At 49.5% G+C, this 23777-nt stretch overlaps 7 protein-coding genes across 9 annotated transcripts; 5 read left to right on the forward strand and 2 right to left on the reverse strand.

The window, feature by feature from the left end:
* Positions 1-39: 39 nt before the first annotated feature.
* LOC118505438 lies at positions 40-11125 on the reverse strand. 3 transcript variants are annotated; one of them, XM_036041234.1, is made up of 5 exons: positions 10993-11094; positions 10616-10861; positions 1011-1873; positions 611-940; positions 40-501 (listed from the first exon to the last, which is right to left on the reverse strand). In XM_036041234.1, exons 2-5 carry the CDS (start codon positions 10650-10652, stop codon positions 142-144), a joined length of 1590 nt encoding a protein of 529 aa, XP_035897127.1. In that variant the 5' UTR covers positions 10653-10861; positions 10993-11094; the 3' UTR covers positions 40-141. The 3 variants fall into 3 exon arrangements, with proteins under 3 accessions (XP_035897127.1, XP_035897128.1, XP_035897125.1); XM_036041235.1 differs by lacking the exon at positions 10616-10861 and having other exon boundaries at positions 10993-11125; XM_036041232.1 differs by having other exon boundaries at positions 10616-11106.
* LOC118505440 (probable cytochrome P450 304a1) lies at positions 3484-5652 on the forward strand. The gene is made up of 4 exons (XM_036041237.1): positions 3484-4100; positions 4163-4463; positions 4530-4810; positions 4875-5652. The coding sequence occupies exons 1-4, from the start codon at positions 3743-3745 to the stop codon at positions 5489-5491; spliced, it is 1557 nt and encodes a 518-aa protein (XP_035897130.1). The 5' UTR covers positions 3484-3742; the 3' UTR covers positions 5492-5652.
* On the forward strand, positions 7139-9066 carry LOC118505441 (probable cytochrome P450 304a1). Its single transcript, XM_036041238.1, has 3 exons — positions 7139-7833; positions 7941-8209; positions 8275-9066. The coding sequence occupies exons 1-3, from the start codon at positions 7178-7180 to the stop codon at positions 8898-8900; spliced, it is 1551 nt and encodes a 516-aa protein (XP_035897131.1). The 5' UTR covers positions 7139-7177; the 3' UTR covers positions 8901-9066.
* Positions 9108-11011, forward strand: LOC118505439 (probable cytochrome P450 304a1). Its single transcript, XM_036041236.1, has 3 exons — positions 9108-9927; positions 9997-10265; positions 10322-11011. Exons 1-3 carry the CDS (start codon positions 9278-9280, stop codon positions 10975-10977), a joined length of 1575 nt encoding a protein of 524 aa, XP_035897129.1. The 5' UTR covers positions 9108-9277; the 3' UTR covers positions 10978-11011.
* Positions 11126-11201: 76 nt separating the features above from the next.
* Positions 11202-12823, forward strand: LOC118505445 (cysteine and histidine-rich domain-containing protein). Its single transcript, XM_036041243.1, has 3 exons — positions 11202-11548; positions 11625-12391; positions 12459-12823. The coding sequence occupies exons 1-3, from the start codon at positions 11479-11481 to the stop codon at positions 12702-12704; spliced, it is 1083 nt and encodes a 360-aa protein (XP_035897136.1). The 5' UTR covers positions 11202-11478; the 3' UTR covers positions 12705-12823.
* LOC118505446 (RWD domain-containing protein 1) lies at positions 12793-13778 on the reverse strand. Its single transcript, XM_036041244.1, has one exon. The coding sequence runs from the start codon at positions 13609-13611 to the stop codon at positions 12892-12894; it is 720 nt and encodes a 239-aa protein (XP_035897137.1). The 5' UTR covers positions 13612-13778; the 3' UTR covers positions 12793-12891.
* A 34-nt stretch (positions 13779-13812) lies between these two features.
* On the forward strand, positions 13813-16458 carry LOC118505444 (proline-rich receptor-like protein kinase PERK2). The gene is made up of 2 exons (XM_036041242.1): positions 13813-14049; positions 14113-16458. Exons 1-2 carry the CDS (start codon positions 13883-13885, stop codon positions 16049-16051), a joined length of 2106 nt encoding a protein of 701 aa, XP_035897135.1. The 5' UTR covers positions 13813-13882; the 3' UTR covers positions 16052-16458.
* Positions 16459-23777: the final 7319 nt, after the last annotated feature.

The raw sequence follows: 23777 nt of genomic DNA on the forward strand, positions 1-23777 counted from the left end.
ATTTGAATAAAATAATATTCCGATACGAAAAGCAGCCAATGAAATCAGAAAAAAATATTGACATCTTTCTTTACACCTACAACGAGGATTTTAATGCATAACCTAGTTCGATTCTTTGTCCAATTCACTGCCCGCTCACACCTATCGCAATGTTTCAATCAAACTCTGCATGCAGTTGTACATGATGGAATCACAGTCGGCATAATCGTCCGCCAGCTTCTGCCCGAGCGTTGCCATTGCAGGATGGTCGGGAAAGTAACGGGGTGCGAGTGTGGTGAGAAACACCAGCATCGTTTTACTGACCGACACCAGTGCCTTGGTGTTGTACACGAAGTCGCTCGATGCGCTGGACCGTTTGGCTGCGAGAGAACTTTGCTGCTGTTCGTACTGTTTGAACACGTTAATAAACTCGACCAGACACGTCTGCATCCCTAGATGGCTTGGTCGTAGCGCTTCCGGTTCTACTGGGAACGTGACTAGTATGAAGAGTAGATTTACACCCTGCGAGAGAAGGGATTGCATGATTGGATGAGAATTAATTAAGCTTACGGCCAACGATTTGGTACGAGTCCAAAATTTGTTGCTGGTTCAAAAGTGCATGAATACATACATGACAATATCTTCCGTTCTCCCGCGAAGTACCCTGGCATTTGAGGGCTTCGTGTGGCAACAGTTGCACGATCTGGTGCAGCCAGCGGTAGTACCGCCGGTTGTGGAACCCAGCGAGACACTCCTGCCGCAGCTGCTCGCAAACCGGTTCGTACAGGTGACACTTGCGGTCGATCGATTGAACCTCGTCCAGCCCATCGATGATGTAGTTGGGCAGATCTAGTGCGAGCAGCTTCAGCAGGCACAGCAAATAGATGCCGGACATGCTGAGTTTCGTCTGGAACGTGAGCCCATTCAAAAGTACGTCCATGATGTCGTCAACGGTGTTCCACTGCAAAAGGGTGTTCCGCATACGCATGTCAGGCCGAATAAGCTCAAAGACACACAACGAATTACCTTACCTGTGTAAAATCTTGCCGCTCCGCTTCCTCCAACTCCACGTACAGATAGATGCATTTCCACAGCGCCTCCAGAAACAGGTCCTGATTGCATTTGTTGGTCAGCTTCTTCGCATTGCTGTACACCACGTGGTGAATGTTTGTCCGGCGCATGACGGGCCGATGCCGTGGTCCCAGCAGTACGCAAAATAATCGCAATCCCATCAGCTGATAGGTGGCCTCGAAAAACTCCACCAACGTAATGCCCACCGACAGAATGTATGCCGCTGCGTCATCGTCCAGCTCCGGTGGGATAACGGTCAGCGGATAGGGACCGTACAGGAGCTCCACCAGCTGTACAAACCCCGTTACGTCGGCCGGATGATATTTCCACTCATTCGCCGACAGCACCCGCCGGTAATGGTCGTACAAGTGACGCCAAACCCGATCACTGCCCTTGTCAGTCAGCAGATGCTCCAGTTCGTGGCCCTGGTAGAACTGGGCGATACGGTTCCGCAATGACGCCCTACCGGTGCGATACTCCTCACCAACCGACGCATCATCCGCGCTGTACTGCTCGGCTATCACAAGTGCCAGCCCGGCTTTGAACTCGACGTTACCGTCCTCGTGGTACGCATCGTAACCGGTCAGTGTGGTACCGTGCTGGGCCACCAGATCGAACACTATCGGAAGCGTCCCATCCAGCACGTGCAGAAAGTGCTCAAAGGTGGCCCGCTCTAGTGGACCTTCCTCGATGCTGGTGAGCAACCGCGGTACCTTACAGCATTTGATCAGTTCCGTTGCGCGCTCTAGCGTGGCTGATGCATCCATCGGACGGTGGTCGAATGTCGACGTGCCCAAAAGCGATAGGGAGGGGTGAGGGGAGCCTGTGAGATAGAAAGATGAAACAATTATGCTGGTATTTTTAACCATGCTCTAGATTGCTTATCACTGAAAAGACGACACGATGGTCGCTTGTTCGGTAGTCGTAAAATACGCATAAGAAAACTCTCCATTAAACAAGATTTAAATTGGTGGCCACTGGCCCAGCTCCAGATGGCTCGAACAAATCAACTATTTTTTGTTATTCAAAATTCATCAAACAAACATACTTTACGACGTTTTTTTATGTTAAAACGACTCAAATGTTAACCAGCAGGTCAAACGCGACAATCAGAGTGTAGTATCATGGGTCATAAAGATGTTAAAACCCTTACTACGGGAAGCATGTGTGCCGATTGCATGGGGAGCTTTATTTCGATTTCAAACGAAAGAACACAAGCCAAAGAAGTTTTAATTATTTATTTTGCTTCTCGATCGCTGAAAGACGAATTATTTTTGTGTTATATTTTCTCATGCGTACCCGTCTTGGTTGATGATATTGGTCTGCGCAAATAATGCCATCGAAACGTAAATAAAACGGCCCCACTACTCCAAACAAACTTCCATCATGAGTGTCCCTTCTTCACCTTAGCCTACTATTGCAAAACCAGTCGGCCGTTCGAGTTCTTTGTTTGCTTTGATTTTAAACGGCGCTACTCTTCTTTTTTGCCCGTATATGCTGGTCCGAAAAAAAGGGTCTCCAAAATCAACAGCTGACGACCATACGCTCGTGCGTGCGTTGGAATCCATTCTCGAAGAAGAACAGGAAAACATCTTAAACGGGGCCAAAATTCAACGACGGCACACGCACGTGACAAAGGCTTCCCCTTCGAAGCAGGGAAGAAAACTCTCTCGTCCGGCAATAAGATTATCGTCTGCTTCCGAAACGCATTTACGCGTCACCATGGCAACGGATGTTTCACGAACCCTTCATCGAACACCTAACGCCTTGCTTGTGAAGCGAAAAGTGAGAGAAAGTACGCTTCCGTCTTTTTCTTCGTTTGTGCGCGGTTTTCTACGCATCTCAATCATCTCCAGAATCGCGCGTGCCAGTGGTTTCCAATCGCCCGGTAGAAATCTTAGTATTTGATTTAGTAGTATCCGTAGCGGATAACTAGTTGCAATAAAAAAAGTCTTGAGGCATATTGATTCGGGAATATAAACTCTGAGAACTCTTCAACATTGTCCTAGCAATGATTGGGAGATCAATACAAAAAAGGAAACCCTTTTTGAATCCCCCGGTCGGTCAGTTGAGCAACTCTGCAACTCTGGGGAACATCTCGACTTCTCGAACCGTTGTTCAACGGCAAATCGCCCGTCCGGTTCCTATTGCGCTTTGAGGGACAGTGTGGTTGGGATATATTGCGCCTTCTAAAAATACGCTTCACCACACCCCGAACCACAAATCGGAGTGCGGCCATCGTTTATGTGTTTCGCAGCCGCCGCTTTGCTCTCCTCGTCCTCACGTCTTTGACGGTGGCGAGGAAGCGCATCATATCTAAACCGATTCCCATCTGGTTCAGTTTTTGGAGAGACACATACAGACACACAGCGAACACCAGCAGCAAACCGAGAATACGAAATAAAGCAGCACAAACAAAAAACCCACTACACAACACACCACGACGACATTAACGATGATCTCCAGCTCGGCTGTGCCAACGGAAACCCTCCCTTGGCTTTCAGCAGTTGGACTTCAGTCGTTTGTGAACGTTGGTAGAATGCGGAAGACTCCTCCAGACGGAGCGTGTATTTGAGATAACAGTTTAGCTTGGCGTCTAATTATCCATCCTCACCCCCATCATTTTTGGCTTGATCCAACGGACCTACTACCCGTCCCTCCCGACACCTTGGTCGTAATTAACTTCGTGGCAATGATATCATCGATGATGGATTTAATTTTAGCGGCGCTGGTCGTGCTGTCCATTTCTTACGCGATAAGATACGTTCTTCATCGCCCATCGGAACGGTTTCCACCGGGACCACCGAGGCTACCGCTGCTGGGCAGCTACCCGTTCCTGCTCGCGCTCAACTACAACCATCTGCATCGTGCTGCGGCCAAGCTGACGCAGCTGTACAACAGTAAGCTCGTTGGGCTGTACCTCGGTCCACTTCCGGCGGTCGTTGTGAACGATCACGCCACTGTACGGCAAGTGTTGCTGCGGAGTGAGTTCGATGGTCGGCCGGATCTGTTCCTGGCACGGCTTCGTGACGAGCAGTACGCGAGAAGAGGTAACCGTTGGACAATCGTTTCAATCGTTTTTTTCTAATTGAAAGCATTTAATATCTCGCAGGAATATTCTTCACCGATGGGGACAGTTGGCGGGAACAGCGCAAGTTTTTCCTGAAAACGCTCCACGAGTACGGTTTCGGTCGACGGAACGAAACCGTGGAGCAGGACTTGCAAACCGGACTGACGGAACTAATCGCTCTGCTCAAGGACGGACCGCAGCACGAACACGAGCGGTCGATTGTGGACAGCTCGACCGGATATGCCGTTTGTCCGCAGATGTTTTTTGCCCTCTTCTCCAACGTGCTGCTGCGTATGCTGACCGCAACGCGGCTGGAACGCGAAGATCAAGCGGTTCTGTTTGAGTGAGTACGGCGTGTCGCATTTGTGGTCGGCTGTTGATTTATTCGCGGCTTTCAAACTGTTTGCAGGGTTGGCAAATGCTCTCTTGCGTTCCATCGGCAGGGTGACGATTATGGGCTGGCGTTAAGCTACATCCCTTGGATACGCCACCTGTTGCCGGGATTTAGTCGCTATCGTTTGCTGCGGGAGGTAAATCGGAAGGCGAACGGTGTGATACGATCGCTGGCAGCAAAGTGTGAGCAATCGTACAATGAGGACGACGTCCGGTGCTTTATCGATGCGTACATTCGTGAAATGCGCCAAACGGGCAGCAAACCTACGAGCGGCAGCGATGCGTTTGGGTTTGAATGTAAGCGGTAATAGGCGATCGTCGGATTTAAGGCGAAGCTAATCGATATCCCTCTCTCCCGCAGACGATCAGTTGATCATTGGTTGTGCCGATTTCCTTGTCCCAGCGTTTTCTGCCATCCCGGCCAAACTGGGCCTCATACTGGAACGGTTGGTCGCGCATCCTGCCGTGCTGGAACAAATGTACGCCGAAATCGAGCGACACGTGGGACAGTCGCGACTTCCGCTGTTGGATGATCGTACCCAACTGCCGTACTGTGAAGCCGTCCTGCGGGAAGCACTGCGGATTGATACGCTTGTACCATCGGGCATCCCACACGTAGCCACCACCGACACGGAGCTGGCCGGTTTCCAAATTCCCAGGGGCACACTCATAATCAACGGATTGGATTACATCAATCATCAGGAAGACATTTTCCCCGAACCGTACACCTTCCGACCGGAACGGTTGCTCAACGAGGAAGGCAACTTGTCGCTCGAGCAGGATCGTTCCGTACCGTTCGGGGCGGGCAAGCGAGTTTGTGCCGGTGAAACCTTTGCTCGCAATGCGCTTTTCCTCACGATCACGACGCTAGTGCAGCAGTTCACCTTCACTGTGGAACACTCACCTGACCCACGGCAGCATTTGACCGGCGTTATTCGCACTGCTCCTGATTTTAAAATTAAATTTACGGCCCGTTAAAGAGGTTTCCCGGGGAACCGTTTCCCGTCGATTTGTGGATTTCCCGTGTGTGTTTGTGTGTGTACGTTTGGTGTGCATGGTTTGCGATAAACATAGTTTGTAAGTGGCAAATGCTCGAACAATACAAATAAAATCTCTGTGTCATTATTTACTGTAGAATAGTTGTCCCTGGCTAGTCTTGATGCATTGTACTTAAAACCGTTCTGATATCGATGGCAAACTTGAACCCATTCGAACATCTTTAGTTACTAGGGGGTCTTATCGTGGCAATACTTATCGTGGGGATAAGTACGTGGGGTACTTATCGTGGCGCATCAAATTTGAATTTGTGTATATACGTCCATGTTTGAATTCTCCTCATGGCTGTTCTTCTGATGTTTCCAATTGGGCAACAACTTCCCAATTACATAAAAACCGAAATTTACACGTTTTTTGCAAATCTCGACCCCTCAACATAGGTCATATAAACGTACATTTCCAATCCACGCCAAGGTGTATGTATTTAGAAGGGGAATTTTTATCGATTTGACAGGGCGACATTTTAGTCGAGTTATGTCAGAGTTTATTTACAAAAACATATGGTATGGGGCAACAAACATGAACAAACAGCCTCGATTCTCAATCCCTTGAGCAATTTCGCTAATTCATGGGTCATCTTCGCATATCAAATGTTGTTCCACAGAAGATTGACGATATTTGGTTGCATTTTTCGCCAAAAAATCGCAAGCGATACCACCACCGGCGCCTCCTCCGACGCTGCCATCTCTCTTCGCAATACCCTTCCCCTCGATCACCACGGAACTGTTATGTCAGGTCGAGAAATGTCAATTTGCTCTAAGCAACTCTACCTTCTTTATCCATAAACCTTGATCCACGCCGACATCTGACATTCACTAAAGTGTGCACACGATTCACTATCCATTTTGTGTCATTCGCTAATCGTACATGCGAATCGCTATCGATGGCCGTAGATAGCTTAAACGTTTGGGCGAACCGCTAAGATATGCTCGCCGACCTTTGCTATTTATAGGTGAACCCTGTAATCACCGTACAATCTATCATAAAAATGAATATTTTAAGTAAAATTTATCGAGATTTTTGTAAAGAAAAAATTAAAAACACACACACACACAAGAGTCCCTCCAAAGGCGCAAATCATTCCAGATGCGAAATTTTGAGCAAAACTCCTGGCTTGATCCGGTTCTCTGAGCCGTGATAAGAATGTTTACTGCAGGAGTAGATTGCAAAAACAGCAATGTTCCTGCCGTAAAAAGATCGTTTGCTTTTTTGACAAAAACAAAAATGCCATAAACGTGCAGCCATAACCCATCGGGTGACCCGACTGGACAGAAGACAAATAGGTTTGTTACATTCAAACATCTTGTCAACCCCAGCTGTGGCCTACTGCTGCCGGTACCCTAGTACTGCCGGTGATGTTTTTGTTCGCTTTACGATTAAAGCGAGATAATTGCATGCGTTTGAGAAGGGTGTGTTGTGCATGTACTCCAAAATAACGACCACATCGATGCGGGAGCACATCACCGTCTTCGCACCATCATCTCAAGAGGCTTTTCCTTCCGGCCGCTACCGACGCGCTCCAATCACGACACTCGCCCGCTCGGGCCGGCCGGTTATCTCTTATAAAAAGTCTTCAGCAAACCTCGAACCGGTTCAGTTACCGACGAGATGTTGGCTTCCACAACACTGCTCCTGTGGGGAGTCGCCGTACTACTGTTGCTCTATCGCTTGCTGCGTCCGCTAGCCGGTCGACCGGGGAAAAACTTTCCACCCGGACCACCGGAGCTGTTTCCGCTGTTGGGCGATTATGGACTGCTACTGCTGATCAACGGGCGCCATCTGCACAAAGCGGCCCTCGCGCTAGGTGATTTCTATCGCACCAAAATCCTCGGCCTTTCGCTCAAAAACTTCCCCTCGATCGTGGTGAATGATCTTGCGGTGGCGAAGGAGGTGCTGAACCGTAAAGTGTTTGACGGTCGGCCGGACCTCTACATCGCCCGTATGCGCGACAAAGACTTTAATCGGCGCGGAATATTCTTTACCGATGGACCGAGCTGGAAGGAGCAGCGTTGGTTCATCCTGCGGTACCTGCGTGACTACGGGTTTGGCCGACGGTTTCCACAGCACGAGGCAGAAGTGAACAGTGAGCTACTGGTGTTAATCGATCTGTTGCGGTACGGGCCGAAGCATGAGCATGAGAAAGCGATCATGCGGGACGGGTACGTCAAGTGTCCGAACGTATTCTTTAGCTGCTTTGCGAACGCGTTCCTGCAGATCGTGTCCGGCGAGCGATTGTCCCGCGAGGAAACGGGCGTGCTGTACGAGTGAGTGAATTGAACAGTTGGTGAACGTGCGATCAGTGAGCAGTGCGTTAAAGTTCAGTGATCGATTATCATTAACGGGTGGGGGGTTCGCTTTCTTCACTTCGCAGTACTGGTTCGAATGCAATGGTATTCCAACGTAACGGGGACGACTACGGAACCATTCTCAGCTACTTTCCGTCGCTTCGCTACATCTATCCCTTCTCGCGCAAGTACAACTTGATCCGGAAAGCGAGCCTTAATGTGAACGGTTTCATGGAGACGATCATCGACAAGTATTTGAGCACGTTCGACGAAAACCACGTGCGTTGCTTCCTGGATCTGTACTTCCGCGAGATGGTGAAATGCACTCCGCAGGATCCGAACTTTACCTTCCAGCGTAAGAACCGTGCGACCGGTCGAAGCCTGCACACAACACAAGTGACGCCACTATCTTTCTTCCAGACGATCAGCTATTGCTCGGTTTGGTCGATTTCTTCTTTCCCGCCATTTCCGGCGCCACCACACAGGTGGCACTGCTGCTGGAACGTTTGCTGCACAACCCGCACGTGGTTCGGCGGATGCAGCGCGAAATCGATGAAGTCGTAGGTGACGGTCGGCTGCCCACATTGGACGATCGCAGCCAGCTACCGTACACCGAGGCGACCCTGCGTGAAGCCATGCGCATCGATACGCTCGTTCCGTCGGGAATCGCTCACCGAGCCCAGGAAGATACGACGCTGCGCGGTTACGACGTACCGAAGGACACGCTCGTGCTTCTCGGGCTGGATGCGATCCACAACCAGAAGGAGTATTGGGGCGATCCGGAATGTTTCCGCCCGGACCGGTTCCTCGATGAGGACGGTAAGCTTTGTCTGGCAAAGGATCTTTCCGTGCCGTTCGGTGCTGGTAAGCGACTGTGTGCCGGCGAAACGTTTGCCCGGAACATTATGTTCTTGACGTTGGCAGCTTTGATGCAGAACTTTAACATACGCCAGCCTCCGAATACGCGGTTGCCGGATTTGAGCAAACGGAACACCGGTGTTATTATTGCGCCGGAAGACTATTGGTTAAGGTTTGAGCCTCGATGAAGTCGTGGGATGAAGGGCTAACACATATATTATTACACATATTATTCCCTAGATTATCTTAAGGGAAATTAAGACATGTTTGTTTCTAGTACTTCTGAGCATACACTACTTGTAAATATCTCTAATGTTTTGTTACAAAATAAAAGAACAAAAATTGAAACAACAACTTATACTATGCGTTGTGTGGCTCCATCCAAATCGTCCGTGAATGCCAGTGTACGGACCGACCCATCACTTTGGCCAAGATCAACATTAAAAGCGTTGCGTGATAAACGAATGCTAACACATGCGCTATGCGAAGCGAAACATCGACGAAATAGATTTATATAAAGCGCGTTCGATACAACAAGTTCGTTTTGTTTGTTCGAACCGATCGAATGGCTATCATAAGTGTGTTCCTGTGGTCTGCGATGGCGCTGCTCCTCGCGTACCGGTTCTATCTACACAACATTAAACGGCCCGCTAACTATCCACCGGGACCACCACGGTTACCCATTCTGGAAGACTACGGACTGCTGTTGCTACTCAACCAGCGACATCTGCATCGGGCCGCGTCAAAAATTGCCAGCTTCTACAAAACCAAGGTGCTCGGTTTGTCACTGGCAGGCTATCCAACGATCATCGTTCAGGATCTCGACATCGCTCGAAAGCTGTTGGCAAGGCGTGAGCTCGATGGACGACCGGCCCTATTTTTGGCCAAGTTGCGTCAGAAAGAGTTTAAACTGCGGGGTATCAATTTCATTGATGGCCCGAACTGGAAGGATCAACGTTGGTTCTTCTTGCGGCATCTACGCGATTATGGATTCGGCAGACGCTCGGAACAGTACGAAAGGGAGGTGGAACAGGAACTACAGCAACTGGTGGATGTTCTAACGTTTCGGCAACGATATGATTATGAGCGTGACTTCATACAAGCAGGAGGAACCGTGAAGTGTCCGGATGTGTTTTTGGTGACACTTACGAACATATTCCTGCAACTAGCAATTGGTGAACGATACGATCGTGCGAGGGCCAACTCGTTGGTGCAGTAAGTGGCACGTTTGCTTCCAGCAAGTGTGTTTGAACATTAACGATGAAAAATCCACTCACTTCCCAGAGCTGGCCGAAATGGACTTCTATTCCTACGGAATGCCGATGACTACGGAACCATCTACAGCTATTACCCCTGGCTACGGTTCATATTCCCGTTTACCATCAAGTATAACAAAATTCGAGGTGGAATAATGGGGGCATGTCAACTGATAGAAACTATTGTGAACAAACAGCTGCAAACGTTTGATGCGAATAATCCTCGCCATTTCGTCGATGTGTATCTGCGCGAGATGCAAAACCATTTCCCACAGGATGATGAAGTCACGTTTCAATGTAAGTAGCTTCATAATCCTTTAATCCTGGTTCTTACTAGCTTCTTTAACATTTAGATGACCAACTGGTACTTGGTCTGGTAGATTTTCTCCTTCCCGCAACTTCCGGAACAGCCCTTCAACTATCAATGGTTCTCGAGCGATTGCTGCTGAACCCTGAGGTTGCCAAACGAATGCAACAGGAAATCGATGAGGTCGTGCAGAACGACCGGCTCCCAACGCTCAACGATCGCACCAATCTACCGTACACCGAGGCGACGCTTCGAGAGTGTCTGCGAATAGATACGCTAATTCCCTCGGGAGTCGTGCATCGGGCACAACAAAATGTAAAGTTCGAAGAGTACAACATACCAGCGAACACGATGCTTTTGTTCAGCTTGGACAGCATCAACAATCAGCCGGACGTTTGGGGTGATCCGGACACGTTCCGGCCCGAACGTTTCCTGGACGAGACGGGCAGTTTGGTGCTGTCGAACGATCGGTCACTTCCATTTAGTGCGGGCAAACGAGAGTGTCCCGGGCAGACCTATACCCGCAACACAATGTTTTTGATCGTGGTTACCCTCATGCAGCGATTCGATCTGTCCCCAAGGGATGCTGCTCCTTTGCCGGATATTTCGAGACGGCGTACCGGGTTGGTGTACGGACCGGATGATTTTTGGATACGATTTGTACCGCGGCAAACCAAAAAGTCAATAAACTTATCAAACTAGACTGGTTTCACTCACCTTTCTCCGTGTTTGAGAAATAATATTCACTACAATAAAGCAATGCAAAGCTTTTCGGTTATGTTTGCGGAATAAGTTGTTTGTGTGAATGTTTTGTTTTGGATCAAAACGCATGTGTCAAACTAAATCAACTGTGGTATTGAGCACGCGCGCGCCTCGAACAACCCGAAGCTCGCCCGAAGCTTGACAGCTACCCGATGGCTTGTGTTGATCGCAACTGTCAACGCGGAAACCGTGCATTTTTGCAGCCAACAGCAAATAGAAAAAAAACATTAGCGGCAGAAAATAGTTTTGCAAATCCGCAACTTCGCGTGGTTTCTCGAACATTCTCAATAAGGACACTACAATACCGGTTCAATTAATACGTTTCAGCGTGTACGTACGACCAATTGAGACAATAGCACCGGCCTACATTAACGGAATACCTTAAACGAATAAAAATCGTTGCTTCACAAGCACACGGACGAGTGTAGTACGATCGGAACCATGCCACCGATGGTCGTATGCTATAACAGAGGATGTGGTCAAAGTTTCGACCCACAGGACAATAGCGAAGGTATGTGGGTTTAACAGCCTGCCACGTTTTCGGAAGTGAGTTTTCCTTTCATTCATCATTCCCACCCTTTGCGCAGATTGCGTTCACCATCCCGGAGTGCCGTTTTTCCACGATGCCTACAAAGGTTGGACCTGCTGCAACAAGAAAAGCGTGGATTTTACGGAATTCCTCAACATCAAAGGCTGTACCCGGGGGCTGCATTCAAACGAGAAGCCGCCAGAACCGGAAAAGCGTAAAGAGGACTCTTCAGTGACGGAAGCAGCGGCCCCGGTTGAGGTGAAGATTCGCGAGCCGATACGTCCGACGATGGAGCGTCCGGCATTTGAGACGCCAGTAACTACGTTGGAACCGTGGGTAGCACCGGCTTTCCGGAAACAGATTGACGAAATGCCAGCTGTGGCGACGAAGAAGAAGAGCACCACGGATCCTGCCGCTATCGATGCCAGCACGGTATGCAAGCACGGTGGCTGCAGCTGCACGTATGGCGATACCAACGCGAACGACAAACCGTGCGTTTACCATCCGGGAGTGCCGATCTTCCACGAGGGAATGAAATTTTGGTCCTGCTGTCAACGGAAAACTTCCGATTTTACTGCGTTCATGAATCAGGCCGGTTGCGAAACTGGTAAGCATTTGTGGGTCAGCGAGGAAGATGAATCGAAAGCGATCAAGTGCCGCCTGGACTGGCATCAAACGGCCACTACGGTGGTGGTGACGGTGTATGCGAAAAACTACCATTACGCAAAGAGCTACGTTCGTGTGAATCCGATCCGGTTGGCTATTTGCTTGGTGTTTCCACAGCAGGATGGTAACCAGTACAACGTGGATATGGAGCTACGCGGGGTAAGCATGTGAAGTGGGTCATGGAGAAAGAGGAGTGGTAAAATAGTTCCCTTTTGTTTGTTATCAGGTTATCGATGTGACACAGTGTAAGGTCCAAATGTTCGGCACAAAGGTAGAAATAACGCTGGTCAAAGCAGAGCCGGGAACGTGGGCAAAGCTGGATTTCCCGCGCGAGAAAAAGAACGAGCAACAGAAGGACGACACGAACAAAGCGGACAGCACCAACAATGCCGAGGACAATGATTCCGACGTGGATCTGGATGATCTTGAACCAACGTTGCGCACGGCCACAATTACAGAAGTTACAGAGTAATGCGACGAATCTTCTCTTAAAAAAATACGATCGATTCCTCGTCCCAGCGTCGCAGGAAATCACCTCCGAAGAATGCAATAAATTGGAATAAATTGCCGTAAGTAATAACTTTCACTGTATTTCGGCAGGGTTACAGTCTCTTCAAGCAACAAGCAAACTCCATCCGATATTCACGCACGCAACACGCCTACTCTGGCACGTAATCCTCGTCGTCCGTGTCGGAGTCCAGATCCAGATCATCGATATTTTGGAAGAGCGACTCGTCGATGCGCACATTTTCAATCGGTTCGCCAGCATCCATGAGGAACTTCAGATCCGACTCGTTCAGCGTATTGTCGTTGAGGAACAGTTCCCGCCCGGTTAGCTTGCGGGATTCGGCCGCCACCTTCTCCTTTCGTTCCGTAATGCCCATGTCCTGCTCAAACTGCGTTTTCCACACCATAAACGATTCGACCGTCACGCGCGTTCCTTCGAACTTTTTCATCTCCTCCTCTTCGACCCTTCGCTTGGCCTCTTCCTTGGCGGTTTCGGCCGCATTTTTCAGCTCGTCATACTTCACGTTTAGCCATTCCTGTGCGGACGATACCAGCGAGAAGATCATCTCGATGCCGATGTTTTCCTCTATCGTTTTGTGGATGTGTTCCAGCAGTTCCTCCTCGTACCCATCCTGGAAGTTGTTCGGTTCCTCGATCTCCACCAACGGCGCTGTGTCGGGATATTTTTCTGTGTATGTGAACAGGAGCTGGCAGGAGAGGCCTTCGGTTTCCACCTCCGGGTCATACTCGGTAGTGGCGATCGGTAGTCGGAACTTGTGCGGTTCCGTTTCCAACACTTCCAGCTCGCCGCAGTAGATCGAATCGAGCGCCTCGATTTCGTTGCATTGGTCCTCGCGGTGATTGCGCTCCATCTGGCCGGTGGTACGTATCGAACGGGCGGTTGCTTGATAGGACTTCCTTAAACTTTCGGGACAAATTTCACATTTGTTTATTCGTTTCCCGGCTTGTTATTTCCCGCAGAAGAACACACGGCATTCGCAACTGGGAAATGTCATGCCTGACACGTCGAGAGCTGTCAGTTTTGACACGACGCACACAAAGCAACAACATAAATAAGTTAATCAAAACAACCCTTGGGTCTGGCTGGCTGGCTGGTCTGGTAGCTGATGGTTTGCCGCAATAATGCACCGGAACATGGAGATTCGTCACATGGCCTTCCATCTGGAAACGTTGGCGCACATCCTGGACACCAGCGAAGGTTGGCGAGACTTTCTGTACATGATTCCAAGGAACCTGGACGACCTCTCCAAGGAGGAGTACGCGCTCAAATATACCGGACTGAATGAGAGGTGAGTCACTTCTGGTGCTCCTTTGCAAGGCTGTCTGTGCTTATGATAGTCATTCGATTGCAGCATTCTCGAGACGGAAAGTCAAAAAAGCAACAGTTCTCCAGCCAAGCTACTCCTCGACGAGTGGGCTGTTTCCGGACAGGTGCGCCCAACGGTCGAGCATTTGCTAACGCTGTTGGTGCGTGCAAAACAAATCCGGGCCGCTGAATACTTGACGACGCTGCTGAAGGAGAAACCTCCCGCCCGACCAAAAGATGGCCCTGGTGCACCGATAGACGTGACATTGTCGGACGATTATCAAACGGAGTCGTTGCTAAACGGTATAAGCTATCCAAGCTCGACTATCCTACAGAACAATGTGGAATCCGTGACGATCGACAACAACCGGGACTATTACGACAAAATGTGCCCGATGAAGCGGTTTGAAATCAAGGAAAAGTCATCGTCCATTGCGGACGGAGAGTTGTTGGTGTTTTCGTCGAGCAACAACAATACTCATCCTGCCCCGGACGCACCCGACGTACGCAATCCGGTGTTGATGGAACGTTACGCCGACCAAGCTCCTGGGCCGTCCAGTCCAAGAAAACCGACATTCAAGCCGCACAACACTCCCCTACCGGAGGGTCCGACATCGGGCGATAGACTGCCAATGTTTTCGGCGCTGGGCATCACCGCAGACGGTAACCAATCACCGGCTGGGAAGCTGGAATCTTCTAAACTGCAAAACAATCGAAACTATGATCATATAGCGAACGAGGTCGTTGATCAATATACCCCAAATCTGTCCATATTTGGCCGAGCGGAAAGTGTGAAGGAAGACAACACAGCGCCAAGAGAGCAGCGGGAAGATATCCCGGCACTATCGGCCTTGCTGGGACACGGGTCGGACGGCGCACAGTCGGAGATCAGTTCGAATAGTGCAAACAATACTCATAACAGCGTTCCAATGCTGTCGATGCTGGGTTCCGATTCCAGCAGCACAGACTCACCGGAAAGTGAAGTCAGTTCTTCAGCGGTGGTGGTACCATCCAGTGACGATTCCGTTAGCGATATGATAAAGTTTTCAGCGCCCGCCATTACGGTTGCAGAATTTTCTTACGATCTGCTGTGTAACGCTACCGACAGCTTTAACCCGGCACCATTCACTAACGGTAATCTTCAGGCACCCGATGGCCGGTCGATTGGTGCCGGAGGTTTTGGGACAGTATTTTTGGCGCTTCAACTCTCGTCCACCATTCCCGTGGCAGCGGTCAAACGGCTCGATCCAGACAAGTACAAGTTTCGGGAAAAATTTCAACTGGAACGGGACATTCTCTCGAACCATTGTCACGCGAATGTGGTCAGCTTGCTGGGTTCCAGTTCGGATGGTCCGTATCTGTGCTTGGTGTACGAGTACCTGAAGGATGGTAACCTGGAAATGGCTCTGTCCCTAGTACGACGAGGGCAGCGACAAATGGAGGACAAAACGCGATTAAAGTACCTGCAAGATATCGCCAATGCAATCGTATTTCTTCACGAAAAAGCAAAAATCATTCACCGTGATGTGAAATCGGCCAACATTCTGCTGGACGGTTCTGTTGCGAAGCTGTGCGATTTCGGGCTAATCAAACTGACCAGCTCACGGACCACGACCAGCATCATCGGTACGAATGCGTACATGGCACCGGAAGCGGTCCGTGGCGATGTGTCACCGGCGCTGGACATTTTTGCATTCGGTATCGTGATTGCTGAAACCGTGACCGGCGAGCCGGTGCTGGCGGAGAAGGAATCTCGCAGTGAAATTGATCTGGCGGGCTACATATGCCGTCAGCGAGCGGAAGGACGGGATTTGAGTACGCTCGTGGACAGGCGTGCCGTTAGCAGCATCGGCGAAGTTCATTGGCGTGAAGCCGGAAGAAAGCTGCTGGAGATAGCGATAAAGTGTATGGGCGAAAAGTGGAGCCGTCCAAGCAGCAGCACGCTAGCGGTCGCCGTTCGGGATGTACGGCTGGTGTCTGCATAGTGAGACGGTACGAAACGAGTGCAATTATGGTTATGTATCGAAGCGACAATCGTGCAATATGGTTGCAAAATCAAATCAAATTGAGGTATAAGTTCTATTGCAATCACAAACACGCACAAGAAATACTCTTATCAGCTGAGGATGCTGTTGAAATCGATGTGGTGCTCTTAAATCCTTACATAAAGTGTCCTTGCTAGCTACAGTAAGTTAGAATAATTGATTCGAAACATGTGAGCATATGGAAAAGAAAACCCTTGTATATCTGTTAAACATTCCCATGTATACACAATGTAAAGCAATAATTTGGTAATGGTATTGGCAAATGGCCTTTTACATCGTTCGAATGTAAGCACCGCTAATGGTTAGTCCCCTTTTAGACAAATAAACACAGTTACACAAACAGCTGACCGTTAGACCGTTTGCTTGTCCACCCCGCGTCCATATAATTCAATAACTTCAGCTTTAGCGGTAATAGAAATCTAACCCTCAGGCCTGAAAATGGTCATTCGATCCGTTCGATTCGTTTGCGGGAGTCATTCGACTGTAACCGGCCGTGCTGCCGATCGTTCTGTCTGCACCGTAAGCAGCCGTCCTTTCGCGCCACTATCCGTACGATTGTGCTAACCGGCCAGAAGCGCTGTTGTATGCATCGGCGACTCCGGTACGACGCGCGCGCGCGCGCGGCTTATGACAATCCAAATGTGCCCACCTGACTCCACGACCGCCCTGTCACAGCGCGTGCCGCCCTTCGTTCCTCGATCCGGTCCATTACCTTCGAGCTTAATTGGTTTTGTGGTCAGTTTAAGATCTTACGATCTCGGCCTCGACGCACGGGCATGCACGCGTGGTTAGAATGGGACGGCTCGAAACGGGTCGCTACTTTGGGTGATTAATGAGATGAAATAATTTACCAACGCGCTGGACGAACCTGCCGAACCGGGAGACGATCGGTAACACGGCGACCCTTCATATAACAGTTTAATAACGGTTGATTGAAGCGTGTGGCAGGTAATCGATCTCGATCGGGCAATCGGGCTAACTGGCCGTAAATAACGCACGGCGCAGGGATACACTGCGCGATCAGACCGCAATGCCGGAATGCCGGAAATGCACAATTTCGCCCTAACGTTGGGCCGTGTTTAATGAGACAGGACGGTGTTGTCATCGGTGCGGTTTTGCTACTCGTGCATGTTTGGTTTCAGGAGTAATTAAGGCTACGGATCATGCGTCATGCAAACAGCTGGAATCGTTAGTGCGGTTAGGATCGATCATTAAGACGGGTAGAAGTGTCGAGATAAAATGTAAACCCGTCCCAAGGAACTACTAAGCACACGCAAACGCAAAGGTCGTCCGTGTGATCTTGTTCGATCGCGAGCATCTGGGCACGTTTTGGGGGTCATTTCCGAGTAGAGAATCCTTGCCATGCACCATTCGTGGTTTACGGCTGGCGCTGCGTAAACGTGCCTTTCGTGTGTACCGTTTGATGTGGAAGGGCTTCAGGAATGTGTAGCAATTGTCGCTGGTGAAGATCGATCCGCTGCTCTGCTGGACGCTCGTTGGTATGCGCCGCCGTTGGCACGCAATCGTACATCTTTGACGTGCAAAGGCTGCTTGTAGATATGAGTGGCTTGATAGCGAGAAATCGAAAAGAAACCAATCTTTGCATCGCCATGTTGCGTCACACACATCACAACCAGAACGTGGTGCGTTTTTGATAGGAAAATTGGAAAAGATTCAGCGGATCACGCGCCTTGCACCGATCACAAGTTTATGGTCGATTTGATGATGGACTTTCGGACGGCAGAGGGTCAAACGGCTGGTGGAATCGATGAAACTATTGCACAATCCCGCCGTATCCGGTGCCAGCACATGGATGTTTCTCTTCGGACCCTTCGTCGTCTCCCGCCGTTGGTTGGTATCCACTGCAGCCCCGGTTGAGTGCAGGAAAAATCAAGTTCGTGTGATTTTTATGAGCGGAAAAGCTTCATAACTCATCGTGCTCGAACTTGGATTGCTCGGGTCGATCGGTCGAGTCGAAGTCTGGTAGACACTGATAGACACCATTTATCACAGCTCATCGATTATGCGTGTACGAGCTGCGGACAGGTGGGCCAGTCAGCTTAACCAATGCAAGGCGTTGCAGCTGCAACGGTTGAGTGCACTGCTTGGTTTGTCAGTGGAAGAATTTCAAGTGCAATGTCAGTCCGCAAGGGACGGTGAGTCAGCGAAGCGTCCGAATCGCGCTGCAAGGCGACTGCAGCACCACTCTAGAACATCCTTTCCCTTCTGGCGGTAGACGTGCATCGAAACGATTGCCCCGCTCGAACGCTCTAACCTTGTCCAATCAGACGCCGACACAGGAGCGTCTTTCGCCACACTCGGTTTTGCGTGGATCTTGGAGAGGGTGGAGTAATTGTCTGGCTATCGATTCGCTTAACGACGCGAAAAAAAGAACGGACGCGATTGTAGAACGAAATTGTTCCGTCTCGTAAAAGGGCACCGGACAGATCCGTGACCACGATCACGATGCACACACTCACTCGCCACATAGCTGAGCTTCAAATCGAAAGACGGCTACGAGATTCTACGAGATTGCCTCGATCATGATCTTGACCTTGAACGGAACGGAGACTCGTTTGGTGGAACAAAACTACAGGTTCAATGAACATTCCGATGGCGGTGGCCGGCCTGTCCTTGGTACAATTTCCGCAAAGAGTACACCGATCGGGGACGGTAGCAGCATCCATTAATCGATTTTTCCATCGATGTCCGGCACCCGGTCGCCGATGCTTCTCGGCGTTCTAATTCCACCGTGCGGGACAGCCATCTAATGAGATGCACTTGATTTCGGTCATTGTCTTGCGGCCAACCGTGCACGGTGACGTATGTGGTGTACGTGAGTGAATGGGCACGTATGGGTCCGCGCGCGTACCGTCACTTCCGAGATTCGTTGCGAAATCATGCGGCGGCCGGAGTCGCGCTTTAACCTAATGACCTCGCGTGCACCGAGGGCACGCTGGCGCAGTGCACGTTTTGCAGGCGGGAGGCATTCGTAATCTCAAAGCCACCACTCCGACCGGAGCTCAGGGTCTTGCGGTGTATCGTGCCTGCAGCACGGGAGAGATAACAATCAGCCGACTAGCGAGCGAGACCGGTGCCGGGGAAAAGCGATGGGAAAACACTCAGCCGTTCGGTGTGTGTGTGTGTGTTAAGGAAAACGTTTTCTAACTAACTGAGAAGGTTTCGTGCCCGGCAGCGATAGCATCTCTTGCCGCTTACTGGATGGATGGAGCCAGTTTAAGAGCATGATGATTGACGGATGATTCGGTTTCGGAGGTGGCCGTTGATTCCACTGCTAGAGGTCTTCTGATTCACTAACTGTAACAGGTGTTGGTGCGTAGCGATGGAAAACGGTGTATGGCGAGGGAGAGGCACACCCGGGTCGGCTCTGCGCGCATATTAGCTTTAACGAGCCGGCAACGGATTGCTGTATGAATATTTGAGCAGAGCGAAGCACGGTTTACTAAACAATCAGCTAACATGCTGATAAATCTGCAAAATTATGCATTCATTTAAGTCGGGGTCGCCTAAGTGGAGTGTTAAAGTGTGGTCAGTTTTTGTTTGGATTTTTACAGCTGGAAGAAAAAGGTCATGGATTGTGGCGGTGATGGAGGGGGTTAAGTACTGGGATAGTTGTAAGTTGTAATTGTGTAATTGCATAAAAAGTTCAGTTAATAGAAATTTTAGGTGATTTACGCTAGAGAGCCTGAAGATAATTAAGAGCTTAACTAGTCGATGAGAGTAGCTCTGTATCTAATGATGACTAGTTAGCAATTGCGAAGCCCATGAAGCGAGTCAATTACTTTAAATATCGATTCCAAAGTAAGCATTTTAAAGTGAAGAACAATTCAAAATGGAATGGTAAGAATTTGGAAACCGTAAGAACAAATACACCAAAGCAAGAGATGAATCGAACAAACTGGCCATGGATAATGCAAAACATGTTGTTCTGTTTACAAAACAGTTTTAATCTTAATAGAAAAAAAAACGATCAAAGCTCGAATAAATAACATTGACCTGAGGCAATAGGCAGCACCATTTCCTATGTTTCCAAAGCCAAACTTTTCACATCCGGACTAACGGTTTGTCTTAATGTTGTTTTAAAAAATGATAGGTCATTTAGAATCAATTCCGCCTGTCATACGTATCCAGCCGAACGGTTGAAGGTCTTCCCGCATGCTATCCTCGCGAAAAAAAACCCGCATCGCACTCAAAAAAGAAACCAGCTGCCGAATAATGTGCCGGTCGCTGTATTTCGTTTAACCGCTTCAATGTGACATGCTTCTTGTAGCTCGAAGCTCCTTTTCTGTTGTTGTTGCTGGTCGTTTCCTTCCACGGCACGAATGCGCGATGCTAAAAACCGGCAACCGGTAAATGATCAACCGCGGGCGCACCGACTGACGGCGACACACAGAGTTCGTCGTTCAAGTTCAAGATCGGTCAACCGGAGGAATTGCGATCGCGGCCGGTCGAATTTGACTCACACGGGCACTGTGAAAGGGCTGGCGCGGTGCGCGTGGCAGATGGTGGCCGTGTTGCGAACTTGAAAGCGCGAGAACGAACGTCACCCGCAAAACCGTAAAACCTGTTGCCCCGCGCAGATCTTCAGCCGAGGACTCCAATTTGGGGAGCTGTTTACCGAAACGCGTGATGCAGGTTATGATTCCCTGCTGCTGGCTGCTGACTGACATACTCTGCACGAGTTCTAGCTAAGAGTTTCGGTGACTATGTGCCACTGTGCTCTGACGCACGAAATCAGTGCAGAGCAATGACCCCAAGGCCAACACACCAGGAAAATGTGATCCTGCGCAAAAGAACCTACTTACGACTGCGACAAGTTTATCGGTCACAAGGATAGCAACTTGTCTCAAGGGTTGCCCGGGAAGAGAAAGGGCTTTAATGGCCGGGGGGACGAGGCAGCTACCCTACCTGGTGACCTGGTGGGTGAGTAGCGATTTCGTCGAGCGGAATATTCTCGTCCGCCTATCGGACAGCCGGTTCCTTGTTCCGTCAATGAGCGTCACGCATCCGTTGGCGGTTGGTTTCAGGATCAAGGTAACACGGTGGTCGTTAAGTCACCGGAACCGGACCGATTGCGAGTGTTGAGTTGAGGGTTGACAGGCGATCGTGCGAAGTTTGCTAACATCAAACTTTAGATCGACCCGTCGAAGTTTATGGACTGAAACGGCTTCCGAAATCCTACCGAAATCTACGCGGGTGGGAGGTTTTGATAAATGTACGCGCTGACTTAACGATGCCGGCCGGGATGGGGGACTCTGGCGGGTGCTTGCCAGGTGTGGCGGATTAGCGTAGGCCGACCTCGACCGCAGCAGTGTCCTTTTGCTGCCCAGGAACACCCGAGACTACCGCCGGCGGTGGGCTACTCCGTTGCGAAACCATCCACCGGCGGGTCGCTGTGGTAGGAAGCGACACAGCCCCCAAAAGTACAACGCCTTTCGATGGATTTTTGTGAAGGAAAAAGGAAATGATTGACGATCGATGGTGTTGGATTGTGATGGTGCGAGGTGACACCGTAGAGCGCAAAGGTAGTCCATTTCCGTGGGTGGTTAACATGACATTTTTGGGGTGGTTTTTGATAAGCCGGCAAGCCGTCGCAACCCATTGGCTTGGAGCTTGGTGCGGATTAGCCGGTGTGCCGTGTGCGGTATGGGGTGCTTGTAGTTTTTGGGGATTAATTGGCAGCTTTAATTAATGAACAGCGTGATGGCTGGCTGGCGCGGTAGATGGTGTTATTTATTGTTTTTTTATCAGCTCAGGTTGAGCTGATGGAGCGTTTCAATAGAGGGACGGTGTAAAACATGTCAGTTTATGGCCATATTAAGCCGAACAAGATAACGTTTGGTGTGCTTTCTGCTGTACGTTATATCGTAAAATTTTAAAGCACGAGATATTCGTTTAGAATAATCGGGAACCGTTTCTTATTGTAGGACATTCGGTACAATCTTTTGTAATTGCAGTGTTTTTCCACATTGGAGGAGGAAGGCTTGATCTACGAAACTGTATTTTAATCGATTGTGTTATGTGATGTAAATCATGACTTCATGAACAGAGTATTGTTTTATGTTTGTGTATTTAAATAAAGCAAATGAAATTCTAGGTATTTTTGAACCCATAGCTGAATGAATATTCTAACAAAATTTGAAAGTAAATTTTTAGTACGTCACAGAGCATGGCTCAGAAGTCTGTTCATTAAAATTTATAACTTGTTTACGTCAATGTATGTTTCTGTTTATTGCCGGTGATTTTTTATTTAGCATTATTGTTTATATGTTTTGATTAAATATATTAGTTTTTGAAAATATGTAAATCATATTAAATTCGTCAGAGACTGATTTAATCGTCACAATAATCTATCCAAATATGATTTTTAAGTGTTTTAAAACGATTTCCGGTCAATTGCTGTCGCATTTGAATATCACCATGCTTAAGCTCTTCGATTATGGTCACTAAATATCTAATAGATCGCGATTTGAAGATCTGACAGATAAGTCTACAACACCCGTCACCTTTAGAATCTGATAAACGAGCTGATGAATCACCATAGCGTCTAACGGAACGCGGATCTCTGGATAAACCACAGACTCAATACGGTTCGTTCACTTCCGTCGTACGTCAGCCACGAAGGGACTGAATCCCATAGCTCCCCTGGGCGTCAATTAGTGAGCGTGAAAAATGATCGTTCCGGCAGTGGGATGATCCGATCCGATCGATTTAATGCCACTCACAATCGAATCAAACCGGCACGGCGCACGTTCTAATGTGTTTATAGTGCGGTGTTTAGCTCCAAGGTCGCTCTGACGCTCTGACTCTCATCCTCGACTTATCTCACAGCACGGCTTGGGCTACGGGCCAGGAGAGTGCTGCAATTACTCGGATAAGGTCCGGGTTCTGGTTCTGGACTGCCCTCCTATCCGACAATCCGGCCGTCGAGAACGTTTTGCTCAAGGCAACGGCAAGTCAACGGGGGACCATCGAAGAGCAAGAAGTCACGTACGCCACCTCGCGCGAGCATGGTCGTAAGCCCAAGAGCCACGAATCTCGCCTGCTCCGGTGCCCTCTCTACTTACACGGTTTGCAGGGTTTTTATGCAACAAAACTAACAACTGACTGCTTACGCACATGCATCAGATGCAAGGTAAGCTAAGCTTTTCTGTTCCATCAAATGCATCTTCCTTTACGAAATAGCGCCACCAGAAACGTTTTAATGACCGTCATGTAAAACCATGTAAAAAACCCCTGCATGTGCGGACTCTCGCACCGCTTCGTGGTGCTCTCAGGCGCGCTGATGATGTTCAGCAGTAGTGCGCGCATTTCCTGATTTTTCGCATACTCCGCTCCTAAAAAGCTCTGCTCGTAGTGCTCACCGGAGCTCTAGCTCTTTGTCGCTCTGCCAGCTCTGCGCTCCCTTCCATCTCCTTCACGCTCAATGTTGCACAGAATCCACTCGGAAAGCTAAGCGCCGCTAGGCTCACTCGAGAGCGCCGTTCACTCTCGCGGCTCGCTCTCGTTCGGCTCATCGCGGAACCGAAATGAACCTCGAGCGCGTAGATTTGGCGCGTGGCGGGCTCCACCGAAACCGTTGGCGCAGCGTGCTGAGGGGCAGTACCGACGGTTAGTGGTCGAATGTATAAAATCACTTCACGCT

Source organism: Anopheles stephensi, chromosome 2, assembly GCF_013141755.1.
Source record: "Anopheles stephensi strain Indian chromosome 2, UCI_ANSTEP_V1.0, whole genome shotgun sequence".
Lineage (NCBI taxonomy): Eukaryota > Metazoa > Arthropoda > Insecta > Diptera > Culicidae > Anopheles > Anopheles stephensi.

What these genes read in the sequence shown, in the direction of transcription:
- LOC118505445 (XM_036041243.1), top strand. Translation starts at nt 11,479, where the DNA reads ATGCCACCGATGGTCGTATGCTATAACAGAGGATGTGGTCAAAGTTTC. An exon ending in CCCACAGGACAATAGCGAAG is followed by an intron (nt 11,549 to 11,624) that starts GTATGTGGGTTT and finishes CCCTTTGCGCAG; the next exon opens with ATTGCGTTCACCATCCCGGA. An exon ending in TGGATATGGAGCTACGCGGG is followed by an intron (nt 12,392 to 12,458) that starts GTAAGCATGTGA and finishes GTTTGTTATCAG; the next exon opens with GTTATCGATGTGACACAGTG.
- LOC118505440 (XM_036041237.1), top strand. Translation starts at nt 3,743, where the DNA reads ATGATATCATCGATGATGGATTTAATTTTAGCGGCGCTGGTCGTGCTG. An exon ending in GATCAAGCGGTTCTGTTTGA is followed by an intron (nt 4,464 to 4,529) that starts GTGAGTACGGCG and finishes AACTGTTTGCAG; the next exon opens with GGTTGGCAAATGCTCTCTTG. An exon ending in CGATGCGTTTGGGTTTGAAT is followed by an intron (nt 4,811 to 4,874) that starts GTAAGCGGTAAT and finishes TCTCTCCCGCAG; the next exon opens with ACGATCAGTTGATCATTGGT.
- LOC118505444 (XM_036041242.1), top strand. Translation starts at nt 13,883, where the DNA reads ATGCACCGGAACATGGAGATTCGTCACATGGCCTTCCATCTGGAAACG. An exon ending in TATACCGGACTGAATGAGAG is followed by an intron (nt 14,050 to 14,112) that starts GTGAGTCACTTC and finishes ATTCGATTGCAG; the next exon opens with CATTCTCGAGACGGAAAGTC.
- LOC118505438 (XM_036041232.1), bottom strand. Translation starts at nt 10,652, where the DNA reads ATGCTGTCCAAGCTGAACAAAAGCATCGTGTTCGCTG. An exon ending in CAAAAGCATCGTGTTCGCTG is followed by an intron (nt 1,874 to 10,615) that starts GTATGTTGTACT and finishes TCTATCTCACAG; the next exon opens with GCTCCCCTCACCCCTCCCTA. An exon ending in AGAACGGAAGATATTGTCAT is followed by an intron (nt 502 to 610) that starts GTATGTATTCAT and finishes CTTCTCTCGCAG; the next exon opens with GGTGTAAATCTACTCTTCAT.
- LOC118505446 (XM_036041244.1), bottom strand. Translation starts at nt 13,611, where the DNA reads ATGGAGCGCAATCACCGCGAGGACCAATGCAACGAAATCGAGGCGCTC.
- LOC118505441 (XM_036041238.1), top strand. Translation starts at nt 7,178, where the DNA reads ATGTTGGCTTCCACAACACTGCTCCTGTGGGGAGTCGCCGTACTACTG. An exon ending in GAAACGGGCGTGCTGTACGA is followed by an intron (nt 7,834 to 7,940) that starts GTGAGTGAATTG and finishes TTCACTTCGCAG; the next exon opens with TACTGGTTCGAATGCAATGG. An exon ending in TCCGAACTTTACCTTCCAGC is followed by an intron (nt 8,210 to 8,274) that starts GTAAGAACCGTG and finishes TCTTTCTTCCAG; the next exon opens with ACGATCAGCTATTGCTCGGT.
- LOC118505439 (XM_036041236.1), top strand. Translation starts at nt 9,278, where the DNA reads ATGGCTATCATAAGTGTGTTCCTGTGGTCTGCGATGGCGCTGCTCCTC. An exon ending in AGGGCCAACTCGTTGGTGCA is followed by an intron (nt 9,928 to 9,996) that starts GTAAGTGGCACG and finishes CTCACTTCCCAG; the next exon opens with AGCTGGCCGAAATGGACTTC. An exon ending in TGATGAAGTCACGTTTCAAT is followed by an intron (nt 10,266 to 10,321) that starts GTAAGTAGCTTC and finishes TTTAACATTTAG; the next exon opens with ATGACCAACTGGTACTTGGT.